This window comes from Schistocerca serialis, chromosome 4 (genome assembly GCF_023864345.2).
Source record: "Schistocerca serialis cubense isolate TAMUIC-IGC-003099 chromosome 4, iqSchSeri2.2, whole genome shotgun sequence".
In the NCBI taxonomy this organism is placed as follows: Eukaryota; Metazoa; Arthropoda; class Insecta; order Orthoptera; family Acrididae; genus Schistocerca; species Schistocerca serialis.
In genome coordinates this window covers 125,261,022-125,288,609 of record NC_064641.1, presented here as the reverse complement: position 1 = coordinate 125,288,609, position 27,588 = coordinate 125,261,022, and the positions used below count along the sequence as shown (strand labels likewise).

Sequence of the window (27,588 nt, the reverse complement as noted above, 5' to 3'; positions counted from 1 at the left end):
GAATATGTAGATGTATATGAAAATTGCACAGAGATGTGCAGGTTTGCAAAGTTTGGGAATTGTGTGAAATTTAAACATGCCTGTCTCTACATAAAAAATTCTGGTTGTAATCCAGGTATAACAGTTAGTCTTAAATAGTTGAAAAGCTAGACGTAAATAGTTGAAAAGCTAATGAGTAGAGCTTTAAGCGATATGTAACATAACACAGAGTTCCTAAGAGTTGACTTGTGATCTTGAATATCTCATAACATCTAGCCTTCTGATTTGGGAGGACGACTGTTCAAACCTGCATCCTTCCATCCATATTTAGGTTTTCTGTGATTTCCCTAAATCACTTAAGGGCAATGCCGGGATGATTCCTTTCCCACCCTTCCCTAATCAGGGTTTGTGCTCAATCTCTAATGACCTCGTTGTCGACAAGACGTTAAACGTTACTCTCCTCCACCTCCTCCCACCTTCAGAATTTATTTGTTTATGTATTTTTTCAATGATAAATATCAAGTTGGCACACCAAAGGCATCATACCCAAATTTTTTTTTTTTTTTTACATCACTACACTAACAATGTACTAAGCAGTTGTGTGTCCAGTTTTTCCAGAACAGCAGCCAATAAAGAAATGTATTTAAAGTTAAAATTGTATTGTTACAATCTATTTAAAGAAGAAAACATACAAGAGCACAGAAGAATTCAAGGTATCTTTAGGAGTGGATGGTAGAAAAACGTCCTAATGTAGTGCGAGATGAAAAAGTTTGCAGCAAAGGTAGAAAGCAATTATCACAAAACTCCTACATGCATTTCCTCATCTGTGTTTGTTACTTTAGATGTAAGTGAATATAAAATAGCACCTGATTTGTCACTGGATTCTTTAAATTCTAGTATTAGGAGAGATATCAGTATGGGAAAGTATGCCCAAAGCAAAAAGTGGAAACTGTTGCTTCAGTTTTGGAGCAGACTTGTGTGGCACATCTGGAAAAGAAGGGTTTGAAAAAAGTTGGAAAGAGAAATCGTAGCCTGGCCGAAAGATAAAGGGTGACAGTTTTTGACCCTGTATGAAATAAAATCATGATAACTTCTGAACGGTTTGCATTAGGACATTCAAACTGCATGGTTGACTAATGGGAGGTTTGGTTTAGTGACGAAGCCCATGTTGGTTTGGATGGATTCATCAGTAATAATAATAATAATAATAATAATAATAATAATAATAATAGGTCGCTACACTACGCATACATTGATTACCAAAAAGCTTTTGATAGTGTACCCCATTCATGGTTACTACAGATATTGGAAATATACAAAGTAGATCCTAAATTGATACAGTTCCTATACATAGTAATGAAAAATTGGAAAACCACTCTTAATATCCAAACAAATTCAAATAACATCACATCACAGCCAATACAGATTAAGTGTGGAATATATCAAGGAGACTTATTAAGTCCATTCTGGTTCTGCCTTGCTCTGAACGCACTATCCAGCATGCTAAATAATAAAATGTGGATATAATATTTCTGGAACATACCAACACAAAATCACACATTTGCTATATATGGGTGATCTAAAACTACTGGGAGCAATAAATATGGCTTTGGAACAGACAAATGTAAGAAAAATAGCATAATCAAGGGAAAACACACTAAACAAGAAGATTACTTATTGGATAACCACAGCGACTGCATAGAAGTGTTGGAAAAAACAGATGCCTATAAATATCTGGGATACAGGCGAAAAATAGGAATAGAAAATACAAATATTAAAGAAGAACTAAAAGAAAAATATAGACAAAGACTAACAAAAATACTGAAAACAGAATTGACAGCAAGAAACAAGACAAAAGCTATGAATACTTATGCTATACCAATATTGACCTACTCATTTGGAGTAGTGAAATGGAGTAACGCAGACCTAGAAGCACTCAATACACTTACACGATCACTGTGCCACAAATATAGAATACATCACATACATTCAGCAACAGAAAGATTCACATTAAGCAGAAAGGAAGGAGGAAGGGGATTTATCGACATAAAAAACATGCATTATAGACAGGTAGACAATTTAAGAAAATTCTTTATAGAATGAGTAGAAACTAGCAAAATACACAAAGCAATCACTCATATAAGTACATCGGTTACACCATTGCAACTTCATAACCATTTCTGCAACCCTTTAGAGCACATAACATCAACAGATACAAAGAAAGTAAATTGGAAAAAGAAAACACTACATGGCAAGCACCCTTGTCATCTAACACAGCCACACATCGATCAAGACGCATCCAACACATGGCTAAGAAAAGGCAATATATACAGTGAGACAGAAGGATTCATGTGAGACTGGGCGTGAGTCGTGCTTCGGTAGCTCAGATGGTAGAGCACTTGCCCGCGAAAGGCAAAGGTCCCTAGTTCGAGTCTTGGTCGGGCACACAGTTTTAATCTGCCAGGAAGTTTCAGAAGGATTCATGATTGCAATACAGGATCAAACAATAATCACCAGATATTACAGCAAGCATATTATTAAAGATCCCAATACCACAACAGATAAATGCAGACTTCGCAAACAACAAACAGAAACAGTATATCACATCACAAGTGGATATACAATACTAGCAAATACAGAATACACCAGAAGACATGACAATGTAGCAAAAATAATACATCAACTACTTGCCATACAACATAAACTAATAAAACAACACATTCACACCACAAAATGTACTGGAGAATGATGAATAAAAATTATACTGGAGCAGAACCATTATAACAGATAAAACAACACCACATAACAAACCTGACATCATACTCACCAATAAAAAGAAGAAATTAACACAACTAATCGAAATACCTGTACCCAATACATCAAATATACAGAAGAAAACAGGAGAAAAAATTGAAAAATACATCCAACTGGCTGAGGAAGTCAAGGACATGTGGCATCAGGAGAAAGTTGACATTATACCAATTATACTATTGACTACAGGAGTCATAACTCACAATATCCACCAGTACATCAACGCAATACAGCTACATCCAAATGTATATATACAACTACAGAAATCTGTAATTATTGATTCATGTTCAATTACCTGAAAGTTCCTAAATGCAATGTAACACATACTGTACAGTTAAAAGGAAGTCACGCTTGATCAAGGTCCGCGTCACTTTCCATTTTTAACCACACATAATGTCTGAGAAAGGAAAGAAAATAATAATAATAAATGAAGAAGAAGAAGAAGAAGAAGAAGAAGAAGGTTGTTTCTTGATGGTACAGTGACTACCAAATGGTATGTGAGGGTTTTGGAAGATGATTTCATCCCCATTATCCAAAGGGGCAAAGTGACCCTGATTTTGACAAGGTGTGGTTCATGCTTGACCCCATCGGAGCAGGAGAGTGATGTCGTGGAGGAGTACTTCGGGGACTGCATACTGCCTCTGAGGTACCCAGAGGCTACTGGCATGAGCCTCAGTTGGCCACCATATTCTCCAGATCTGAACCTGTGTGACTTTCGTGTGGCTGTATTAAAGATGAGGTGTACAGCAGTAACACCAAAACCATTGCTGGGCTGAAAACTTCCTGTCAGGAGATTGACAGCATCAATATCCTGACACTTCAGCAAGCCATGCAGAATTTCATTATTTTTGTCCGCCACATCATCGCTAATAATGGCAGGCATATCGAACAGGTTATAACCCAAATCTGAATATCTGTAATGTCGTTTACATGTTGAATAAGAAGTGTGCATGCCATAGTTTGTAACTAATTTAAATCTTTTTTTTCCCATTTAGTTCAATAATTGTCACCCTCTAAGTGTCGCAGTTTGGGTAGTATGTGTGACGAAATACAAAGTTTGACTACTTCCAAAGTGCTAGAGTATAAGGAAAACCGTGAAGTCCTTGTCTTACTTTAAAAACATGTTTACTGATCTAGCTGGCGCACAAGAGGCATCTAAGGGGACTTGTAGTTGATGTGACTGGTATTAACTGCTATAGGGAAGACATGCTTTGGTGGGTTGGCAGTAACATCGATAAGCGGAACAGAGAATCCGGTGTTTCTGTTTTCAAAATGAGATGAACACTTCATGTCTGAATATTTTTGTTCCTGTTTCTTGACTTTGTGTGCTTTTTAAGTGCATGTTTATGTACGGTTCACACACAGCCAGATGATGTATGTGAACTTGACTCCCAGAATGCATTGCTGAGGATTGTGTTCCTAACAGTAGTGATTGTCTGCTGTAATGATTATAACAGGTAAGACCTTGTGTGAGAAAGAGTTCAATGTGTATGTTATTTTTACTGTGATATTAATGTGACCTGTGAGATACCAGGAAGAAAAGACTGTGACTGTCAAAAAATGGAATTAGAGTAAATCAGCACTGTTGGATTCCCAAAACTTTGAGTTGCAGCCAAAGCATTGTGTTGTTCTCAGTGCTGGTGGGACCTGTGTGTGTGTGTGTGTGTGTGTGTGTGTGTGTGTGAGAGAGAGAGAGAGAGAGAGAGAGAGAGAGAGAGAGAGAGAGAGAATTTTTTAAAATGCCACATTCCAGCTCCAAAGCACATTTACCACTTTCTGGGTGGATGTGCTACCCAATACAAAAACAGGAAGAATTTCATGAATCTGCCCTACTGTCAGGGAGAAATTGATGTTAAAGTAGAGTGGCATTTCTTTTGTTACAGAGCGTGGTAAATGATCTTGTGATGGGGTTTTGGGGACTATAGAGAGATTAATCACATTTGCCAGTCGCAGTGGACTTCGTGAGAACCATATTTTGACATCATGACAGTTGTATCAGTGGTGCAAAGATAATGTTCCTTCATGTGTTCTCCATTATATATTGGCTTATCGTGATCAGTACATTGCCAAGCTGAAGCAATGTTTCAAGTACGTAAGCTTCATTGTGCAATAGCTGTTAACAAAGTTATAGTAAAGACCCTAGTGAGCAGAGAAGAGTCAGTGACTGCTATGGTGAATAAAATGTTGTTAGCAGACTTAAATGAATTGGTTGCCTTAATGTATGATAGCCATTGGTGAGTAGCGTACGTTTCACAAACTTACAAAGAGACAGGTGTAGTACATGCTGCTTGTTGTATCTACATGGATGGCCTTGCATCGTTTGTGTTTCCTGCCAAACCACACACTTGTGTTATCAGAAGATGTGACATTCTCACAGGACTGGATCCACTGACACCAACTTGGAGGACTCCCTAGCCCCCTGGATTAGATCTGGTGAATGTGAACAATTTAATTGGAGACTTGAGAGATGAATTATCACTTTTTATTGCCTTTTCATTGAAGTTACATTGTAAATAATTCGTATTTTCACTACAATGGTATAAACCATATTTTTGTACATCACTTAAGATTGCAATTGTAAATATAATACCTCTATTTTAATAGTGTGCTGATGCTGATAAAATAAATTTTTAGAATTGATGCAATTAGTGTGACATCTTGATATTTGCCATGTTTATAGTAACATATTAGAACAGTACAACGTAGATTTTTTTTTAAATTGATGGTGCGGTGTTGAGAGATGTTAAAGGTGAAAGGTCAAGGTCACTGACATTGCATGTGAAAATGTTCAGAAACATGCCATTTATATAAAACAATGTAAAGCTCTGCTTGTTGGGTTTTCACTGATACAAGTTTCATTACTATTGCCTGGATTAGAGCCAGAGCTATAGTCATTCATGTTGAGATAGATGCATGTATATTTCACACAGCTTACAGACTTAGCCGCCCTGTAACCTCTGCAAATTGGTAGTTTTCCACCTCTTATCTGCATCATTGGATGCACCAGATTTGAAAGAAATCTGAGATGATAAAAATTAAAAACGTTGCTTTTCTGTGTTGTATTAACATGAAATTACTTGAACAGTGATTAATAGATTTTCACCAAAATCTTATTTAATATTCTTGGTTTTTCTCGCGTGTCATACACTTTTTATTAATTTGAATGTCTATCCACAGTGTTCCATATGTGGAAGCCTTTGGCTTTAAGAAATACATTGTTTCTGTACCAATTAAGAAATCTACTCACTTTCACTGTCTGACATCTTTTTTACCATTTGTCGAGTATTTTGTATATTAAACCAAAATGTAAAAAAGTATGCTATTTCTTGTACCTGTTCTTATTCTCAGTTTTTTCTCTCTCCATTACTTTCCTGTCATTCCTTCTCATTTGCTATCTCTTATCATAAAGTTCAGCACTAAAAAACTGGCGCAGTTTGAAGCCCTCTCATTGTCTTTTCTTCTGTGGAGTCCATAGCGGACGAATAAAGTTAAAACAAAACTTTTGTTGCAGATATAGAATATAATCTCAGGTGTGGGTGTATATAGGAAAAATTGAGAATTTAAATAATGAAAAAAAATTTTTTGTTGCTTGTTTGAAGTTCCAGTTGTTTTTTCTCTGTAATTCTTCGGGGAATTATGGAATGGCAAATCTGTTAAACTAAACATTTTACTAGTCAGCAGAAAAAGTATTTGGAAACTGGGCTTTCAGTAGAGAGTCTTAAAAAATTATACATTTGTGATGATTCTTTTGTTGTGTACGGTGTAACCTTGCTTAACAAGCACCTCCTGTAATGTGCAATTCTAATAAGGAGCCAAACAAACTGTAAAAAAAAAAGACTCATTATGCAAAACATAGCTTGTTAAGCGAAAGGCGACGATTTACCAGCAGTTCGCAAGCAGTGGGTGAAACGTCAACAATGTGGAGACTATGAACATGGTGTGAGTGGTGCTGATTTCGCACACACATACAGTCGGTCTGCATCGACTTTTTGCACTATCCTCAATAACAAGGACAAGGTTAAGGAGGTAGATGCTTCAGAACGAGTGACAAGAGTATCTTAACAGCAGTTTTGTATTCTGGACAGTGTTAAAAGGTTGCTCCTTATATGGATAAATGAAAAGCAATTGAAAGGCAATTCTATTAATACAAAAATAATTTGTGAGAAGGCGAGAATGATTTTTGCCGACCACGTTAAGACGATGCCAGGATCATCAGCGGCCGAAGAAGTGTTTAAGGGAAGACGTGGGTGGTTCAAGAAGTTTAACAAGAACCTACATCCACAGCATTGTGAGGCATGGCAAACAATCCAGCTCTGACACAAAGACAGTGGAGAACTTCATAAACAACTTAAAGATGATTGTAGATTTTGGGGGGTGTCTGCCACAACAGGTTTTTCATTGTGATGAGATTGGCCTATTCCAGAAAAGATGCCGAAGCGTACCTTTAGATGCTGACGCGTACCTTGTAACAGTGGAGGAGAATGCATTGCCTAGTCACAGCCAATGAAAGACCATCGCACTCTGATATTCTGTGCCAATGCAAGTGGCTATTTGAAAATTAAACTGCTGCTTGTCTGCCATTCAGAAACTCCACGAGCCGTCAAAAAGCATAAAATCCAGAAGAGCAGGTTAAATGTGATGTGGAGGTCCAACAACAAGGCTCGTGTAACACGTGGCCTTTTTTGTGATTGAAGTGTTTTGTCCTTCAGTGAAAAAATATTTGAGATGAATCTGCCACTTCATGTCTTGTTTGTTATGGACAATACTCCTGCCCATTCTCCAGGCCTACAAGACCATCTCCTTGAATTTCAATTCATCAAGATCCAATTTCTGCCTCCCAACACTACTGTTAGTCCAGCATATGGACGAGCAGATTATTTCTAACTATAAGAAGCTCTACACTAAAGCACTCTCCGAGCAGTGCTTTGAGTTGACTGAAGCTACCATTCTCTCTATCTGAGTGTTATTCAAATGTCACTTAAACATTGCTGACTGGGTCAAGATAATTGAAAGGTGTGGGAAGAGGTTAACGAGAGAACTCACTCCTAGGAAGCAGCTTTTGCCAGAGTGCATTGTCAAATGAGTCTCAGAGGCATTTGAATTAGTACCTGTGGAGCGTGCAGTCAGTGATATTGTGTCTTTGGCCAAGAATATAGGTCTAGACGTGGATAACCAGATACCGATGAGCTTGTGGAAGATCACAGCCAAGAAATGACCACTGAAGAGCTTATGGAGTTGCAGGGTGTTTCACAGCTGAAAGTTGTGGAGAGGAGTTTGGAGGAGGAGGAGGAGGAGGAGGAGGAGGAGGTGGTGGTGACAGCAAAGCAAAAATCTTCTGGCACAGTAAGAGAAATGCTGAAAGTACGGGAATTTGTTGCATTGTCCCCCCCCCCCCCCCCCAATAAAGCAGTGGCTACGTGCGTTACATATTTATTTAACAACAATGCTGTATCGCATTTTCACCAAGTGTTGAACTGTTGGCAGAAACAAATGACTGTAGATAGCTTCCTAGCAAAAAAGAATTAGTTATGTATTGTGAATAGTAAAGTACATAATCCTGTGTGTGTAATTTTCTTTGAATAAATGGCATGAATAAGATAAAACTTTTAGTACTTTTTTTGCATGGAACACATTATCATATTTTAGGTTAATTTATATGGTATAACTTCTTTCGCTTAATGAGTGTGTTGCACTAAGAGTAAGATTCCGGAGTGAATTATGCTCGCTGTGCAAGGTTTCACAGTATTTACATTGTCATTCTGAGAACAAATTCAAGCAGTCATTAGTGTTGTATGTTTAAATTTCCTTTCCCCATTAGTGTCATTCCTAGGCATCTAGCATAGGGTCTGTACCCTGGAGATACGAAGCTGGTTACATTTGTTAGTAATTATGTAAAATGCTGATAAATATATGAAGTGAAATGGTTACAGCCTATACAATCTCCAAAAGCAGCCAGCTGTGAGATCCCACAATGCAGTGCTTGCTAATAAGCATGAGATATTAACAGTTTGTGGCACACATTCAAAAAAGTACAGTTGCAGTTGGCCTGCCTGAAAATCCATCACCTATAATTTTTAGGGTGATTTCGCTATCTCCCTCTTTGTCCCTGTTAATATTTTTGATTCCTGTGCAGTTGGGATTTTCTGCAGGCACTTTAGGATATTGATTGCTATGTGGTGTGGACATGCTGGAGAAAAGTTTCTTTTTGAGGATTTTCAAAACAGCGTATTTCAGCAAAATGCTTAGTTGTCTCAAGATTGTTTGACAGAGTTTGTTCATGGGTTGCCTTGTGATTTTGAGAATAGTGAAATTGATTTTTCAGAGGATTGCGGTGTAGATGGCTCTTAAGTGATAAGGATTGTTTACTTGAAGAGATTTTGGAGAGGCCAGTTATGAATTATTTGGAACAAAAATGGGATTTTTGTGGTAGGACTCTGAAAAGTAAAGTGGTTGTGAAAACCCTTCAGGAACAAGCAGCGATGTTATTCCTCTAGCTCTCTTGCCTGAAGAACCAAAAGAGCAAAGAAAAGGCTGGAAACTTTGTGCCATACTAAATCAGAGGAATGATAGATGACAGATGATGTGCCACTTACTGCTGTATTATAAATCAGAGGAATGATAGATGACAGATGATGTGCCACTTACTGCTGTATTAGTAGTACAATCTGGACAGTTAAGTGTGTGTGTGTGTGTGTGTGTGTGTGTGTGTGTGTGTGTGTGTGTGTGAGAGAGTGAGAGTGAGAGTGAGAGTGAGAGAGAGAGAGAGAGAGAGAGAGAGAGAGAGAGTAGTACATCTAGAGCTTTCTTTTTAAATTTTTTACAGATTCTGTGATGAAAAATGAAGGAACAAACTAGTCTGCATGCCAAACAGAAAATAAAGAAAATACATACTCTTATCAAAGTGTGGGATAGTGGTACCCTTGTGAAAATGAGTGTTTCTGGTCATCAAGAGTCACATGTGTAAAAGTGTAGTACTTTGTATGTAAGGACACAGGTCCCAGAATTCTGTTGGCATTTAATCTTTGTTCTAAGAAAATTTTATACAAATAATTCATTAGCAAAGAAAAAAAACGGAGGAAACTGACTTTGACACAGTGCACATAGAGACCTCTTATGAAAACCATGCACAGTAATTTCCAGTATGCGTACACACCATCTGAGAATCTCTCTACATATCAAGGTCTGACACGGTGAATCTGTTGAAGGCATTGTAAAGGGTTACTTTTATTTTACAGATAAATTTTACACCAATTTGACTTTCAAGAGAGAGTTGGTCAAAATTGCTGTTGCATGAACTTCAAAACTCAACTTCGGTTATGTTGTGCTGTAGAAGATTCAAAACTTGGAGGTGAACAAACTTTTAGGTTTAAATGGAATGTCATAGTGCTGTTTGGGAAGGATAAACAAAATATGTATGTGGTAAGGATGAGAGACACTGCTCAGGTGGTCATCTTTATTCATTGTATAGGTAGAGAGGTGTCAGAACCTGCTTAGGCAATGGAAATCATCAAACTACTTCACAGTTTATGGTAACAAAGCAAGCTCATCTTGTTAAGAGAATAGATCCCAAACCACGACAGTGTACATCTGAATGACTGACTGGAAATTATTTTTTTGGAAAAAAATGTGTAGTGCTCTCTAAAGAGGTAAGTAGCAGACTGGAAAACTGGCTGTGAGGTACAACCTGTCAGTGTATTTACTAGTGTAGTGAGTGTAAAGTTGCACTGTGTAAATTCTCATACTTTGAAGTATACAAAGCAGAGAGAGATTTTCATACATGATTACTGTAGAGAAGAAAAGCTGTTTGCTTCGTTATTAAATATTTTTGTGTAAAATAATCATGTTAGCTTTGAAAAACTGCTTACATGTCCCCTCGATAAATTTTCCTCTTTTTCAGAAAAAGTGGTATAAAAAACTCTTTATACAAGTTAATTTTAATTCAAAAGTCTAGTAATCCACATAACTTTAAGTTAGAACGTCTAATTTTATTGTTGGTCAAAAGGTTACTACTGTACTGTGAACTTTCTACCCTAAAAACAGGATTAGTCAAAAAGGGCTTTACGGCTTTTGAATGGTACAGAAATTTGAGAACTTACACAATCGGTAGATGCATTATTTTATAGCACACAACCTCAAGTTTGATACACGTAGTTCGTAAGTACCCCGTTCTTCCACCATAAGCACCAGTGTCGTGTACAGTTAAAATGGCTACTTTCACTGGTGTGGAGTGTGCTCGTTGTGAATTTTGGATTCATGAAATGATCTCTGCAACTACTTTTCGGTGTAAACTTCGCACCAAATAGCTTAAGAACCTCCAAGTAAGCCTACAATTTATACTCTTGGCACAAGAACTTTGTTGAGTGGTTGTTCACTGTGACATGATAAATCACCAGGTCACCCTCATGTTGATGATTGTCCAACAGGTTAGGAAGAGATTTGCTTCCATTCCACAGAAATCAACGCAACATATGTCTCGTAAGACTGGCATTCCACAAAAGACTTTTTGACGAGTACTGTGTAGCTGACCTGAAAAAATCAAGTCTACGCTGCCTTTGCACAAGTTAAGCCTGATATGCCACAATGAGTGTGGGGAGAAATTGATTACCAGTGAGATGTTTGCTGCATCACAAATGGTAGTCATATAAAACCAAAATGACTCTTGACACTTTTATTTGAAACTTCAGGTTGTTATAAAATAACACATCAGCAGTCTAAAAGTTACTCAATAAATTTCTATATTGTTCCAAAGTTGTAGAGTTCTTTTTGACTCGCCGTGTAAGATTAAAATGTCCGTTTTTGCCTGCTAGTGCTCAGACTCAGTGTTAATGAAAAGTATGAAGACTTGATATGTTTCCTTATGGGTTAGTTCATTTTACCCTGTAAAACTGGTGCCTTAATCTCACTGTCAGCTGCTATTCTGGGTGTCTTGAATTTTAAACTTAGATTTAACTGTGGTTAACAGCAAAACGTTTGGTGATCTAGTGGATTGTATGGTGTGGAGCATAACTCTGGGAAGAACTTCACGAAATGCCACATCCTGTCACTTGACATGTCACCACCCCTGTAGTCACAGTGGAAGCATTACTGTAATGTTTTGCTATATTATAGAACTGTAGCAACACTGACTAGTTGGATTGCTGCTGTAGGCAGTGACAGAATGCACTATGTAGAACTAGGTAGGTTGATTGATCATTGTGTGTGTGTGTGTGTGTGTGTGTGTGTGTGTGTGTGTGTGTCACTGTAAATTAAGGTAATTTCCCTGTAATGTGGTAATATTATATCAAGTGTCCATAGATGGCTGCTACTGGCAAATTGAACACTGCTGTGTTGAAATTTAAGCAGTTGCTTAGATGACAGAGATGAGAAATCTCTGTCTAGGAGAAAAATGACAGCTGTCGTATGCCTGACAGTGTGGTGTGGGGTTGGCGCCCGATGGGGTGCTGTCCTCCATGCCGTACATGCATCCCCTGCCCCCACCTCCAGTTCTCGAGCGACTCTACTGAGTGTCTGCGGATCGACCTCAGGTGGGAGTTATCCCTCGTTCATCCGTAATTAGCTCACTTGTTGGTCATTACACTCAGTGTTGCTCTCTTGCCTCACTCTGACAGCAAATTTGCCTGCTTGCTTGTCAGACAGCATGTGCATCTCTGTTGCTGTGCTGCGCATTTGTGGTTTTTTTTTTTTTTTTTCCCTTAAATGGATCTGACTTTTGATTGCCTGACATGGTCACTCATTTGTGTTATTTTGTTGTTGGCTGCTATTATATTGACTCTGAAGATTGTAAAACTTTAATTTTGTTGCAGAGTGCATTATATTTACTTAGAAACCTATTCAGTCTTTATATAAATGGCAGTTCATAAATTTATTATTACTGAATGACAGTCATTAAGTGTACTCAGTCATGGTGTGAAGAGTCTGCTGATTAGTCATTTATTTACTTTTATTAGATATGTGCCATTCAAAGCTCTTGTTTGTTTTGTTGTTAATTATCCACTGGAGCTTTTGCAGCATCTACATTGCATATATTGTTTTATGGTCTGTATATCAACTTAAGTTTACTGCATTGTGTAGCTAAAATAGATGCAGTCATTAAGAGAAGGTGGCATTTTATTCTTTTGTTGAAATAATTTTTCTGAGTTCACAAGTGGTTTCAGCCTTCTAGGTCATTCTTAAGTGATTTTATGATTGTTTATAAAATTGAATATATTACTCCTAGATAGAAATGTCATGATATGAATGTGGACCTACTGGAAATAAATTTCACTGGAGTATAAAATTATTTCTGATCATATCATTACTTTCCTATTCATGGAGTATTATAACAGTCCATTTTGTACAGAAGCATAAAATCATTTGAGAACGCCCTAGAAGACTGATATTAGTTGTGAACTAATAAAATTATTACTTCAGTAGAAGAAAATGCCAGTTTAGTTTAATAAATTAATTGCTGTGGTATCCATTGTGAAGAAAAAATAGTATAATGTAGTCATCTTTATAATAATTTAGAAAACTGCTAATAGGGTATGGGCAGTTTATTTACTTTCTTCCTGAGATAACCACTTCAGTTTTTACTTTGTGGTATGTTGAAACATTGAGCTTAAGCTTTAAAGCTTCCAAGATTAGTTATATGGAGATTTAAATAATTGAATGTGTTTGACATGACTCAATTTACTTTTTGCAGATATAAATATTTTATAGGATTACATCATCTTCAGACAAACTTGTATAAATAGGTCATAGTATATTATTTATTGGTAACTGTTTCAGTGTCATGATGAAGGGTAATATTGGTCCCATTTAAAATAAACTATAGAAGAAAACTTTTAAATTCAATTTTAAATCTTTTCTGCTGATTGATTGAAATAAATTTTAATTTATCTAATTTTATTGAAATGAACATGTATGCCGAAAGAAATAACTTGCAAAATTGTGAACAAGACATGAAGTACATTAAACAGAGGAAAACATGGAGAAATTAGGCAGAATGCAAGAGAAGGAAATTAAAGTTAGAAGAGGGCTAGAGGTTGACGAAGTACCAAGAGATTGGAATAAGTGTTGTGTAAGGTACAATATTGAGCATCTTGCTGGATTACTGGAACTTCTCTTGTTGGTGACCGCAGGACATGCCTATAATGACAATTGCCCAAAGCTGTGTGTGTGTGTGTGTGTGTGTGTGTGTGTGTGTGTGTGTGTGTGTGTGTGTGTGTGTGTGTGTAGCTTTTCATCAGTCAAGAGTTCTGATCTTCCACAGTCAGATTGCTTGTGATCCCTGCAAGAAGTCCCATCTAAGAATAACATCATGTCTACATTCTATTAAAACACCAGATATGAAGGGCTGTGTTCTTTCATTGCTAGGTATACTTGGAGTACACGTTCCTGTTGGTTGAACTTATTTTCTGATCATTTTTATATTGCAGAACATAGTCTTCTGCAATTGGCATTGATAACCATTTGTCATTTCAGTAACAGAAGCCCCAGAGTTGACTAGCCCAGACGGGTTGGACATCAAGGAGATTTCTTGCCATCTTCATAACTGTCATCCATTGAGGATTTTCATCTGTGGTGACCTCACCTAGATGGATAGTCACCCCAGTTTTCATGAATTTGACAGATATATGGCAATGGAGAATGGCTGTAGTGTGTTTGGGAGTGACCTCATCCAGGGAACGGCTATGAGCTTCAGCCTGCAGGTTGACTAGTCATCTGCAGTTCAGACTGATATGAACAGGTCTGTTGTGATGGTTGAAATCTTGTGGCATAATAGTTGTCAAATGCTCATCTTGTTTCTCTGCTTGGTACACGAAGTGTCGTGGGCATAAACAATGAAAACAGGCCACTGTGTTTTCCTCCAGTCTCCAAATGTGTGCTCTTCTGCTGGACGTTTTACTTGGTGGAAGAGTTGACTGTATCTGCATCAGTTGGGTACTGGGTTGCCATTTAGTTGTAATAGCATAAGCCAGTTTGCCCCCCCCCCCCCCCCCTGCCCCACTTTAGATTGGTGGTGGAGATCAGTAAATATTTTATTCAAATTCTCTATTGCCTCCTGACATATGGGGTCAGTGTTAATGGCCACTGTCTTTCGTGTATTTGATGCAGCAGTCTTGGCTGCCATAAAATTCTGTCTGTCTTCTCTTATAACAGAGCTTGTGAGAGAAATGAGGTTATGGTGGTCATCCACAACTGCCAAAAGGACCACATTCGGGAACTGATCATCTCTCTTTCATCAGGGATTTCCTGTTGCATTTCCTCGATGTGCTGTCACCACTTGGCTTATTCTGTTCTTGTGACATCTTTTACCAGAAAATCTAGGTGGATGTCTTCTTTGAATCCTTTCATCAATTGTGAGATTTTGAAGGCTTCTGTCATATTCTAAATCACAATACTGCAAAGGGCCAAAACATTCTGTACATGAGACTGTTGTTTTGCTCTGACATTAAGCCCCAATCTTATATTGTTCTTACAAAACAGATTTCTGCGACTGGGAGCTATCAAGTGAATTATAATACATTCACATAATTACGAAGGGCAAAAATATATTATTAGTTTCAGTTTTCTGATTTTATTTAATTTAAAAATTATTAGCAGTTGAGCATTAATCGCCTTGCAGAATAATGAAGTTATTTTTGTCAGTTCGCTAAAGAAATTTGGCTTTATTAAACTTTCCACTGAGGTAATCAATTTATTTGAAATGAAGTGTTTCTTTCCACAGTATTGGCTAGTTCCAGCTGTTTGCTGAATTTCAAGTGCATGTTTTAGTCTTCTACCATGTATGGCACTATGCCATAATAAAGAACCAAATATAAGATACTGCAGTACTGGTACTCCAAGAGAATTTACTTCCCAAAAACCACACTGAAAAACTTTATATCAGGTGGGACCTACTTCATTGTGAATCTGGAAAAATCAATGTGCACTTCAAGCCAAATTATGGATTTTAGTATGCTTTACGAAATTCTGATGCTTTTGGAGTATCCTCTGATGTCCTGTTTCTTTTATGGCGTAATGTAAGCTCTCGTAGTGCTTTATTTGTACATACGAATATGCGGGCTTCCTACACCACTGCAGCTGCACATGCGCAATAATGCCCGTTTCCTGGCACTCTCTGGCAACTGCTAAATCGAATCTATTTCTAATAGTCTCGGGATAGTATTGCGAATGGTTGTTCGAAAGCATTACTTTCAAAGTAAATTGCTTTTTACCCAAGATGATTTGTTACGTGTGAGAAGGTGGGATGAATTTCTTGAATCACAGAGCGTTTAAAACCAAACACTTTGTGGACTAGTCACTTAAAAGATTTTCGAGCCCAGGTGACCAGACATTTATGTCATTATTTTAAATTTACTGGCACATTTATGTGATGTATCTTAAAGTATAACTCACACACAAAATAGATCAGTATGACAAGTGAAAGCTTAGTTTCTCTTGTAGCTTATTACTCTTAGAGGGCAATATTATATGTGAAAGCTTACTTTTCTTGTAACTATAATATGTATATCAATGTAAACCATTAACTTTACCTCTTTGTTTGTTCACACTACGTAACAGTGAAATTGCCATTGGCTGACTATAACATGTGTCATATGCTCTGAATATGTGCTGTCATCAGCTGGCGAGATCATGTGGCATGAGATAGGACTGGCTTACTAAAGGACACCGCAATCTCTATTTCAACGCTCCGGACACTAACGTGCTGTGTTTCGTGCAATTCAATTTATAATTTCGTTACACGAAAATATGCAGCGTGTATGTTGCTGCACATCTAAGGTCTTTCCAAAACTTCTCTCCTCTGTTTTCATCAAAAGTCTTTCCAAAATTCTCTCCTCTGTCCCCCTCCCCTCCCCCCCCCAAGAAGTTCTACGTTAGTTTGGAGTGATAAGTTTTGCAGTTTCAAAGGAAAAATCTACAGAAAACCGCTGTCACTTAGCACGGTAAAAGTGTATTTTCGCCCAGGGAAAAGTATATTTTTTCAATGGGATATCTGGGAAAAATCTGGGAATTTTTTTTCCTTGTCCACATATACACCCTGATGGATGCTTCTGTGGGAATGGATAAAACTTGACGTTGATTATGAGAATGATGATGGAGTTGACTAAGAAGACTGTATTGAGTTTGGTGAGGTACAGTTGTCAACACACTGAATGACAACCTTAAAAGTAAACTCGTGTATTTTTATACATTTAGAGTAGGTAATTAGAGTGTACTCTGCAGCAGTAGAACCTCCAGTATAGTATTTGAACAACTAGTACTATACAGTATCTTGTATAATGACACGCACATTAGGCTATCCCAGCATGTAACATGGCTTCCTGGTAGGGTACCCTTCCTCCTGATACAAGCTTCTAATTTACCTTTTCCACCAACTGTTGGATTTCTTAATACAACAGACTGTTAGCTAGGAAACTCCAGTGCTCATATTCAATAGTCAGCCTCATGTAATATAGTCTGACTCTTCCCTGTCAACTGCTATGCCGCCTTGTGTATTCTTTACTTTCTCTACATAAAAAAGTGCAATTTACAGATAATCAAAATGTCATCATTTATCTTTTTGATGTTAAAGTTGATTGATGAAAGAAAAATTCAGAATCGTTTTTCATTGAGAATTAGTTTATAAAATGTTTCCTTTCAGTGATAGATATTTATGACAAAAAAATACTCTACAGCTTCTTCATTATTCTGCAGATTTAACTGTTCCATCCTTAGAATTATGTACTCACAAATCCTTCCAGTCGGCCTTCCTCCTCGTTTCCCTTCATCAGTAAATATGAACTTGTAACGAGCATTTTTCAGTGAGTGGAAAGAATCTGTAGAAATGATAGTAATTGAAATAAAGGGCACTAGAATGAGGTGATGGTGCAACATGTGTGTGTTTTCGAACTAATGCTTCTCCACAGTTTATGAATTGCCACTTGTCTTCAAATCTTTAGGAAATGTCCATCCATTTATTTTGTTTTAGGAATTCAAGCAAACAAAAGGAAATTGATGTAATTTTTCTCTTTTTATAGGGAGATCAAAAAGAAACAGAACATGTACATATGACATTGCCAGAACTGCCAAAAAAGGTCTAAACAGAAAAGTAATATATCATTTACCCCTGATATTAGAAAGTGCACCAGCGCTTGCAGCAGAACAGAAAAGATGATTCGAATGGACATGGAGCTGTTGGAATTAACGTGGCTGAGAAATTACAATGGGTGTACCATATGCACTGAAGTGCCAAAGAAACTGCTATGACAATGCGTATTCAATTGCAGATATACAGGTGATAGGCAAGATAATGTGAAAACCTGTACTAACTTGGTAAAGTTTTATTAATAAGGGGTTGGACACCCATTTGTCCATAATACAGCTGCTACTCTTCTTGGAATACTGGCATATAATGATTGTATAGTCGCCAGTGGAATGTTATGCCACTCTTTGATCAGAACCTCTTCCAACTCCTGTACTGACGAGGGAGGTGGATGTCTGCTCCAGAGTCTGCACGCCAATACTGCCCACAAGGTTTCAGTAATGTTTTAGCATGGGGACTGTGCTGGCTAGGAAAAACACTGCAGTTCAGTTGCAAGCTCCTCATACCACAATTGTACTTTCGTGACTGTGTGAATGGGTGCATTATCATCTTGAAATATGGCATCATTGTTGGGGAACAACATTTGAATCGTGGAATTCACCTGATCACCTAAAATGTTTATGTAATGGTTGGCTGTAACACGATCTTTGAGAGTCATGATGAGACCAGCAGAATATCACATGGCTGCCCACACTATCAACTTCCACCTCAATGCTTAACTGTTGGAATCAAGCAACCAGGATAGTAGGATTCTTTTGGCATTCTCCAAATATAGACTCAGCCCAATGTTGGAAATAAAGAAAATGTTGACTCATCGGGTCATATGATGTGTTTCCACTGATCAGCCATCCAGGATTTATGCTCCTGACACCATGTTTTACATTCTTTGCATTAGTTGTCATCACAAATGGTTTCGGTATAGCAGCTCATCAATGAATATTGGTTTTATGGAGGCTTGGTGGACAGTGTTGATAGATATGGGGTCTCGAAGATGGCTATTGATCTCTCTAGTCGCTTTAGCTACCATAGTTTTGTGTTGTTTTGACACAATTCGTGTTAGTGTGCAATGATCTCTGTCATTTAGTTTTGATTTGCATCCACTATTATGTTTACATGCTGATGATGTCTTTCCATGTTATGTGTAGGCTGTCATGACTGTTGAAATGGTTACTTTTTAAACATTCAAAAAGTTGGCTGACTTGGTTACTGATGCCCCCACAGTCTCTCCTCATTTGAACTCTGTCAGGTCTTTCATTGCACGTCGACATTGGCCTCTGAATGCAAATACGAAGTGTGCACTACTCTTAAACAACCTGCACCGATGCCTAGTCCATACTGAACATGCACAGTCCACCTGACACGTGCCTTACCTGCATTGTTGACCATCGAACACAACCATCCCGTTACTACCACTATACACATTATTTTGCCTATCCCCTGTACGTAAACAGCCAGAATACAGTGCTGTGGTCGGCAGTACCTATATAAGACAAGTGTCTGGCGCAGTTGTTAGATCGGTTACTGCTGCTACAATGACAGGTTGTCAAAATTTAAGTGAGTTTGAACATGGTGTTGTAGTCGATGCACGAGCGATGGGAAACAGCAGCTCCCAGTATTGATGAAACGGGAATTTTCCTGTATGACCATTTCATGAGTGTGCTGCGAATGTCAAGAATCTGGTAAAACATCAAACCTCTGACATCCCTGCAGCTGGAAAAAGAGCCTGCAAGAATGGGACCAACCACGAGTGAAGAGAATCGTTCAACATGACAGAACTGCAACCCTTCCGCAAATTGCTGCAGATTTCAATGCTGGGCCATCAACAAGTGTCTGTATGTGAACCATTCAACGAAACATCATCGATATTGGCTTTCGGAATTGAAGTTCCACTCATGTACTCTTGATGACTGCTTGACACAAAGTGTTACATCACTATTGGGGCTGTCAACACTGACATGGGACTGTTGATGACTGGGAACATGTTGCCTTGTTGGATGAATCTCATTTCAGATTGAAAAGAGTAGTTTGACGTTTATTGGTATGGAGACAGCCTCATGAATCTGTGGACTCTTCTTGTCAGCAGGTGACTGTTCAAGCTGGTGGAGGCTCTGCAGTGGTGTGGTGTGAGTGCAGTTGGAGTGATATGGGACCCCTGGTATGTCTAGATACGGCTCTGACAGGACAAACATACATAAGCGTATTGTCTGATCACCTGCCTCCATTCATGTGCATTTGCATTCCAATGGACTCGGGCAATTCCAGCAGGACAACGTGACACCACACACATCCAGAATTGCTACAGAATGGCTCCAGGAACACTCATGAGTTTTAAACACTTCCGCTGGCTGCCAAACTCCCCAGACATGAACATTATTGAGCGTATCTGGGATGCTTTACAATGTGCTGTTCAGAAGAATCTCCACCCTCTCGTAATCTTACAGATTTATGGACAGCCCTGCAGGATTTGTGGTGTCAATTCTCTGCAGCACTACTTCAGACATTAGTAGAGTCCATGCCACGGCGTGTTGCGGCACTTCTGTATGCTCGCTGGGGCTCTATACAATATTAGGCTGGTATACCAGTTTTTTGGCTCTTTAGGTGTAGAAGTAATATGTGCAGTTCAATGGTAGAGCGGGATTTGCTAAAAACACAACCCTTCATCTCTTTTTACATTTGTGAGGCCTCACACTTCTATTACAGATCAAAGCTCTACTTCATTTAATGCACTCCACAGTCAGTTCGGTAATTATATGACCAAATAGTTGCAAGCATTTATTCTCATTTTTAAGCAGTGATGTCATTAAAAAATCCATTTGGAAGTCTGTGTTAGTTTCTTCCTGGCAGTTGTCAGAAACTTCAGAAGTAAAAATTATTAATGCAATAACTAATACTTTTGTCTTTCATGGCCTCTGAATATAGCACATTGTAAAGTGCTTTGCATTTGTCTTGAATTATATTAGACGGCAATGATGCAGAAATTGACATGGAAAATTTAAAATTTTAGATGAAGTGACCCATTGTTAAAAATCCAAGATTAGCTGTATGATGATCCTCTTGAAAATGCTTCTGCTCATAACTGTGTCATTCCAGTTGGTTTCATCCTCAACAGTGTCCAATCATGTATAAAATGTTTCACTGCCTGTTCTTAAATAGTGTCAATACCTGTCTGGGTAATTGTCTTGCAGTTCTTTGATTGAAGGAGTGTGATTGTGACTGTACCTGTACTCCTTAATCCAAGTAAAAAGTTTGATTTATGTTAATGCTCATAGCTCCAATATCTACAGGTGTAGTAGCGATAATAGTGTTTGATTTCTTTTCGCACAGAACATTGGTGCAACTAACATACTGACTGCACATGTGCCAAAGAATATTTTAGAACTAATGAAACACCACGTCGTGTGCACACAACATACATGGACATGGGTTTTATTATTTACAAGCACACTTGTGTGTGGCACTACTGAATGTTGACTTGGGTATGGGTCCCTAAACTTCTCTTCATACATTTGAGTGTGCCTTTGTTCTGTTCACATTTAGGCATGTGCACAGATCGGTCCCATTTAGTCTAGTGGTTAGAAACATGTGTGTGAAGCTCAAATTGTCTTGTGTAGATGCAACTACACCTTGACTTAGTGTGCTGACTACTTCTCACATATTCCTTTCTTTCCTCTGTTCAAAAATCTCTTTAGCACTGCAGGTAGGATCAAGAAATTTGTGCTACCAAATAGGTGGTGATATCCAGTACAACATTCACTGTCTCATTACAACTGCGAAACTAATGCTTCAGCATTGACAATCGCATTGTGGACATGCAGATTCTCATGGAACAGAGCACTTAAAATTGAATGTCTGTGGGTAGATTTGACCATCTTAAAGTTGAAACAAAGAAAGAAAGAAAGAAAGAAATTCAGCCCTCGCTTTAACATAGTATATAAAAAGGGTCTTAAAGCTTTAGCATCTTAATTGGTCAGGGAAGAGAGGTCTGGCGAACAAGATTGCGGTCTCTTGGCATGTTGTTAAGTAGTTTCAAAGATGGTCATAGAAAATATTGTAAAATGCCAAACCACCACAAAATGTGACTTCCAAAAACCTTGAAGAGAACCTCGTAAGAATTTTTTCGCAGTAAATTGGAAACTACTATAAAATTTGTTGTACCGAAAAAAAAATTTACTCAAGATACTCATAATTGCTGGGCATTATTTACCTACACGACATGAAATATCAGTACTGCTGACTTCTCTCTCCTTATTCTCAAAAGTAGGTCGGTTCCTCTCATCCTGGGGTGTGAGTGATACGCCCTATCATTTTAACCTTCCCCAGTCCATCACTCCCCCTTTACACTGAGGAAGGAACTATTATTTACAAAAGCTAGATTACTGTTCTGTGTTTTTTTTTTTTTAATAAGAAACATTCCTATATAGAACTTAAGATTGTTTCAGATAATGTGCACCAATTCTTGCTATATTAAAAGAAAAATTGCATTAATTATTGTGAAAACTGAAATTGCTTTATGGATGGAAAAATGCACTCAATGTGCCCAATGAGGAATTGTGGCCAATGATGATGAAATATTGATGGATAGAATTGATAGGAATAACCTAAATATAATGGCTTTAGTATCCACAGACATGATAGAACTTCGAAAGACAGAAGAGCAACACTGGCAAGTGAATCTTCAGTTCATGTGGCATGCTATGATGGCTTCAGTGGCAAAGCATTGGTTTCTTCTGCGATCTGATCCAGCACACTATTTTGACTTGCCAAAAATTGATATCTTTAGTGCTTGTTGCTGAATACTTACTTTTATTTTATGAGAAGGATTTTAGGGAAGAAAACTTTGTTGTTTAGAAAATACAGAACACATTTAAATAATCACAGAAGCACAGAGAGATTGGTCACATTGGTGGCTGGAAAGACAGCAAGAAGTGATAAGAGTGGACAGTGCTCCCATGGCAACAGAGGTAATCAAGATAGATAAGTCACAATGGAAATAGATGAGGCTAAGTAGACTCTGATAGTATAAAAGATGGCATAAATAGGTAGGAGCTGAGAACTTAAAGTAGGTAAAATGCACGTTTTTCAAGACATGGCAGGCAAGCCCAACCGGGATCTAATCTGCCTCGTAGATTGATGATGAAGTCTGTTGAGCCAGTCAGCCAACCTGAATGAGGTTTTTAGCTAGTTTCCCACATCCCAGTATGCGACTACTGAGCTGGTACCCCTGTCCCACCTCAGATACATGCTGCACAAACATTAAAACCTTGTCACACATGCACATGAGATTTACTCCAGACGTAGGCAGATGGGTTACACAGATTCTGTCCTGGAGATGAATAAGAGACTGATGATCTTAATGTTTAGTCTCTTTAAAGTAATTATATAAGGAGCATATAAATGAAACCTGGTCACTAGTCTAAACTAACAGTAACAATTTTACTAACTCAAAAATGTTGTTATACACAGTAGAGATACTCAAAACTAGTCGCCAAAACTGTTGGCACATTTATCCCATTGCGACACTAGCCGGTCGATTTCATCCTTGAAGATGCTATTAGGCTGATGTTGGATCCAGGCCTGACCCAGTCACACTCTTCATCGACCGTCGTGACTTGATGTCCGCAAATAGCTCATTTTACAGATCCAAACACAAGAGTCACATGGTGAAAGGTCGTGACAGTATGCTGGATGATACAGCAGTTTCCCACTGAAACTGCTGCAGTGTAGTCTTCACCGCATTGACAGTGTGCGGGTAGGTATTATCATGCAGTAGGATAACACCATTGGACAACATACCTTAGCGTTTCGACTTGATGGCTTGTCTAAGATTCTGTAAAATGGCTTGATAATGCTGGACATTGATGGTGGGTTCCCCAGCAGTGGGCCCTTGTAGTTAAAAAATGACATCATGACCTTACCAGGACTGTTGTGAACGGCCTTTGATTTTTTGGAAGTGGTGAAGTCGCATATGTTTTCACTGCTTGCTCTGACACTTGCTTAATGGTTCTAACACCCTGTTTCATCACCTGTGACAATATGTTGGCAGTCCAGTTGGTGGGGAACCCACTGCGCACAAGATTTTTCGTAAGTTCAAGTGTCGCCCACACCAATATCAAGTAAACAATGGATCTCGTCCATGGCGATTCTGCTGTTGTCCAAGACTAAAGCATTCACTTCCGCAACCATTTCCAGTGTGATGACATGATGAGCCTGTTCAGGACAAGCATCTTCTTCAGTGACTCTCACCCCTAAAGGAATTGTTTGTGCCATTCCACAACATTTGAACGGCTTAGACTCTACTCACCGTACACAGCCTTCATCTGTCTAATACATTTCAGGACTTCTAACTCCCTCCGTTGCCAAAAATCAAATCACTCCTCGTTGTTCCTGCTTACTCCCCTGCATGTTCATGTGGATGATAACTTGTGTAACCACCTTCTCTTTGGCGTGAAAACCACACTGGTGCTATGCAACATCAAACGATGTGCACGCGTCCGTCTCTGTACCAATAGATGGCACTACGATACCTGCAGTTACATGGTGCCACCTTACGTGTAAAGGCAACAGTAGATGCACTGACCAAGTTTCATTTGAATGAACCTCATAAGATAAAAAGTGGTGTATTTTAAAGGAGATTGATGATGTTAAACAAAGGACATGTTAGGGCTAATTTGGTTTTTTGCACAATATAACAACTGAAACTAATCCTGACCTCCTAGGCCATTGGAATTTTAGGTTAAGAGGTACAAATTAGACTGGAAGATGAAGATTTTGGGAAAGTAGCCAGGAGAGGGTGGGGGTTGAAAATAAGTAGACATCTCAGGTGACATAATTTGTTTTACTTAATTCATTAACCTAATTTTAGTATAGAAAATTTGAAGTAACGTATGAGATATGCCAATTCTTTAAACTGTGTAAAGGAGGTTGGAACAGGATATGGATATGTTAAAGGGCATGTGTGCAACAATTTTTGTTTGTGTTAACATCACTATAATTTCTGTACATCATTGATGAATACGATGTTTTGTTTTGTGACAGGCTCAAAGTTCACATCAGTTTGTTTATGCGGGGCCAGCATCTACTGCATCACCAGGCACAGGGCCAGCGGCAGGTTCTGTCGCAGCTGGAAGTGGTGGTGGTCCTCCAACCACTCCGTGTCAGCCACAACCTGCAACTGCCCATACTGCTGTTCCTCCCTGCAACAACGGTGCATCTTGCAGCAGCTCCAGCTGCCGCCCACTATTACGGACCAATGCCTTCTGCACACACAGCACCAACAGCAGCTGATCCTTCGGCTCCTGAGCTTTATTACAGTGTGACACCAGTGCATCCTGCTGCTCACCCATATGCAACAGCTGCACTGTTTGCAACTACTCCAGATGGTTTTCTCTTTGAAACTCAGCCTGTTACAGAGTCTTCAAGCAATCACTCTCCAGAGGTGAGGCCTGATTTCATTTTGTTGTATGATATTCTTTATATGTCTTTAGGTAGTTAATTCTAATAGTTCTTTTTTCTCTCCAGTATACTACAAGAAAGGCTTATTTGCTTACAAAATATATTATCCTTTTGTAGGGAATGGATGAAAAAGCAACCAAAAGTGTTAAACAGTGGTTGCAGATGCTTTTTTTCTCCTTCTATGACTAAAAGAAATTTTTGCCAAGTATTGAGATGTGACTCCAGTAGGACAAATACATTATCTTTATCAGAAGTGTAGTGGTAAAAATTGCAGAGGGAAACAAACTTGACAGCAGTAAACAGGTTGCAGTAACCATGCAGAGATGAAAAGGCTTGCACAGAATAGACTGTTGAGGAGAACTGCATCAAACAGGCTGAAAGGCCACAACAGAAGATAGACACCAGAAGTATTAACACCTTATTAAATAAGTAAGCAAAACTATTACACATTTTGAGAACAGAATCAGTGAGCTGATGCCATGAAGATATGTAACATCTTATATAATCAGATGACAGACTCAGTATTTCACATGATATTATTATAGGTGTGTAAATGTCAAAATCAAACTGCCAAGAGGAATACCTTCTCAAATGCAAAATATTATTGCTTTTTGTGGCAAATTGGGCAGAAATGGTGTGTACAGGAAAATGGCTCTCGTGTAGTGTACCTGAAACAAAAGAAATTCTCTACTTTCCCTTCCACTACGAAGAAAATAGTTCAGTGGACTCTGAAGGATTATTCTGACAGGGCAAAAAATAAATCTTAAAGAAGTGGGGGGGGGGGGGGGGGGGGGGGGGGGGGGGGGGGGGGGGGGGGGGGGGGGGGTGGGGGGGTTGGGATATGGTATACCAGCAATAATTGTGTAATAGTTTCGGGTCATTCCACACAAGTGACCAATAGTCCCCTTCTATCTATCATAAGACAGATCAAGAGCCATTGAGCTTCAAACGAACGAAGTGCAACGTAATATTACTTTTTTTCATGTTGGTATATGTTTTCTTTTTTAAAAAAAGTTGTAGAAGACTTTCTCTCGAGGGCTGCAAAATGTTTGAACTCGGTGAGCATGAGGTCAGAATTAAAGGATAAATCAGTCGTGCCGATTTTCCAACCATTTTGGTACTGCAATAATTTGTGAAACAAAACAAAGTGTATCAAATGCTGTTCAGGTATTTACTTACAGAAGTTCTTTGTTATCAGTTCTACTGAGCTGTAGCATTTATTTGTGAATGTTGTAGAAGTTATTGATACATAAAGAGTGCATCAGAATCTTTTCATCAGATTAGTACACTCTATGATGCTATCTTGCTAGATATAATCATTTTCCCTCTAAAGTTTCATATAATAGGAAGGAGTTAGTTTTTTGTACTGCAGACAGTTTTGTTTTGGAAAGCTTTTGGATAAAATTTAAAAAATGAGCTTGAAAATACTGCTGGCCTAACATCCACATAACCATCATTTTAACGAGTGCCTTTTGTATAAGAAACTTAAAAATGTAGTAGTAGTAGTAGTAGTAGTAGTAGTAATCCATAATGTAAACTTAGCTTTAACAAAAAAAAAATTATTTCCTTACACACGTCCATGTACAGCATTTTGGTGTTGCTAAATTCATCATCTTCCAGAAAAGATTTTTCCCTCCTCCTTGTTGGGCATTGCGAATATAACCATTTCCTGACCTCCTGTTTAACCTTTCAAGCTTTTTTTTCCATTGTCATTTCTCTCTATGTTATTGGGAGTCAGCAAAATATTTTTGGATTTATAGGAGAAAGCTGGTGATTAATACTTTATGAAAAGATCTTGCTGCATCCAAAAAGGCAAATGTTTTTAACGATTGACACCCAGCTGGCTTATACTATCTGTGACAGGACCTTCCTTCAGTGTCCTCTGTGAATACTGTCTGATAAGGCAGTAGGTCCAGATTGGGATGGAGAGTTGTAATGTGGGCAGATTCCTTAGTAAATTTGTTTCCACCTTCTAAGTGATGTCTCAGTTAAACAGTTTTGGTTTGCCTTCCCTAAAAACATTTTGTGTATGACGGTTTCAATTTAATTTGTCATACATGCAATCCCAAGGCGTTAAGTTTGTGTGAGAAATTGTGTAACCAAATTGTTGGGAAAGTTTCTTAATTACTCATGTAGTGGTTCTCTCGCATTTTACGGTTAATGGTTGGTTGCCACTTTTTACACCACAGATCAGTTTGCAATTTGTTTTCGGATTTTCTGATGATTCCAGACAGTAAATGACAGCATCATTTGCAAACAGTCTAAGGCAGGCTGCTCAG

General features: G+C 38.3%; 2 protein-coding genes across 2 annotated transcripts in view; one reads left to right on the top strand and one right to left on the bottom strand.

The window, feature by feature from the left end:
• Positions 1 to 25,498, top strand: part of LOC126474315 (ras-associated and pleckstrin homology domains-containing protein 1-like) — an 80,971-nt gene extending 55,473 nt beyond the window's left edge. Inside the window, exons 3-5 of the mRNA XM_050101782.1 lie at positions 12,201 to 12,314; positions 24,893 to 25,292; positions 25,427 to 25,498. Of these exons, the coding sequence (XP_049957739.1) occupies positions 12,201 to 12,314; positions 24,893 to 25,292; positions 25,427 to 25,498 (586 nt within the window). The remainder of the gene's footprint in view (positions 1 to 12,200; positions 12,315 to 24,892; positions 25,293 to 25,426) is intronic.
• Positions 25,499 to 25,674: 176 nt separating this feature from the next.
• Positions 25,675 to 27,588, bottom strand: part of LOC126474314 (huntingtin-like) — a 110,471-nt gene continuing 108,557 nt past the window's right edge. Inside the window, exon 12 of the mRNA XM_050101780.1 lies at positions 25,675 to 25,683. Coding sequence (XP_049957737.1) covers positions 25,675 to 25,683 — 9 coding nt within the window. The remainder of the gene's footprint in view (positions 25,684 to 27,588) is intronic.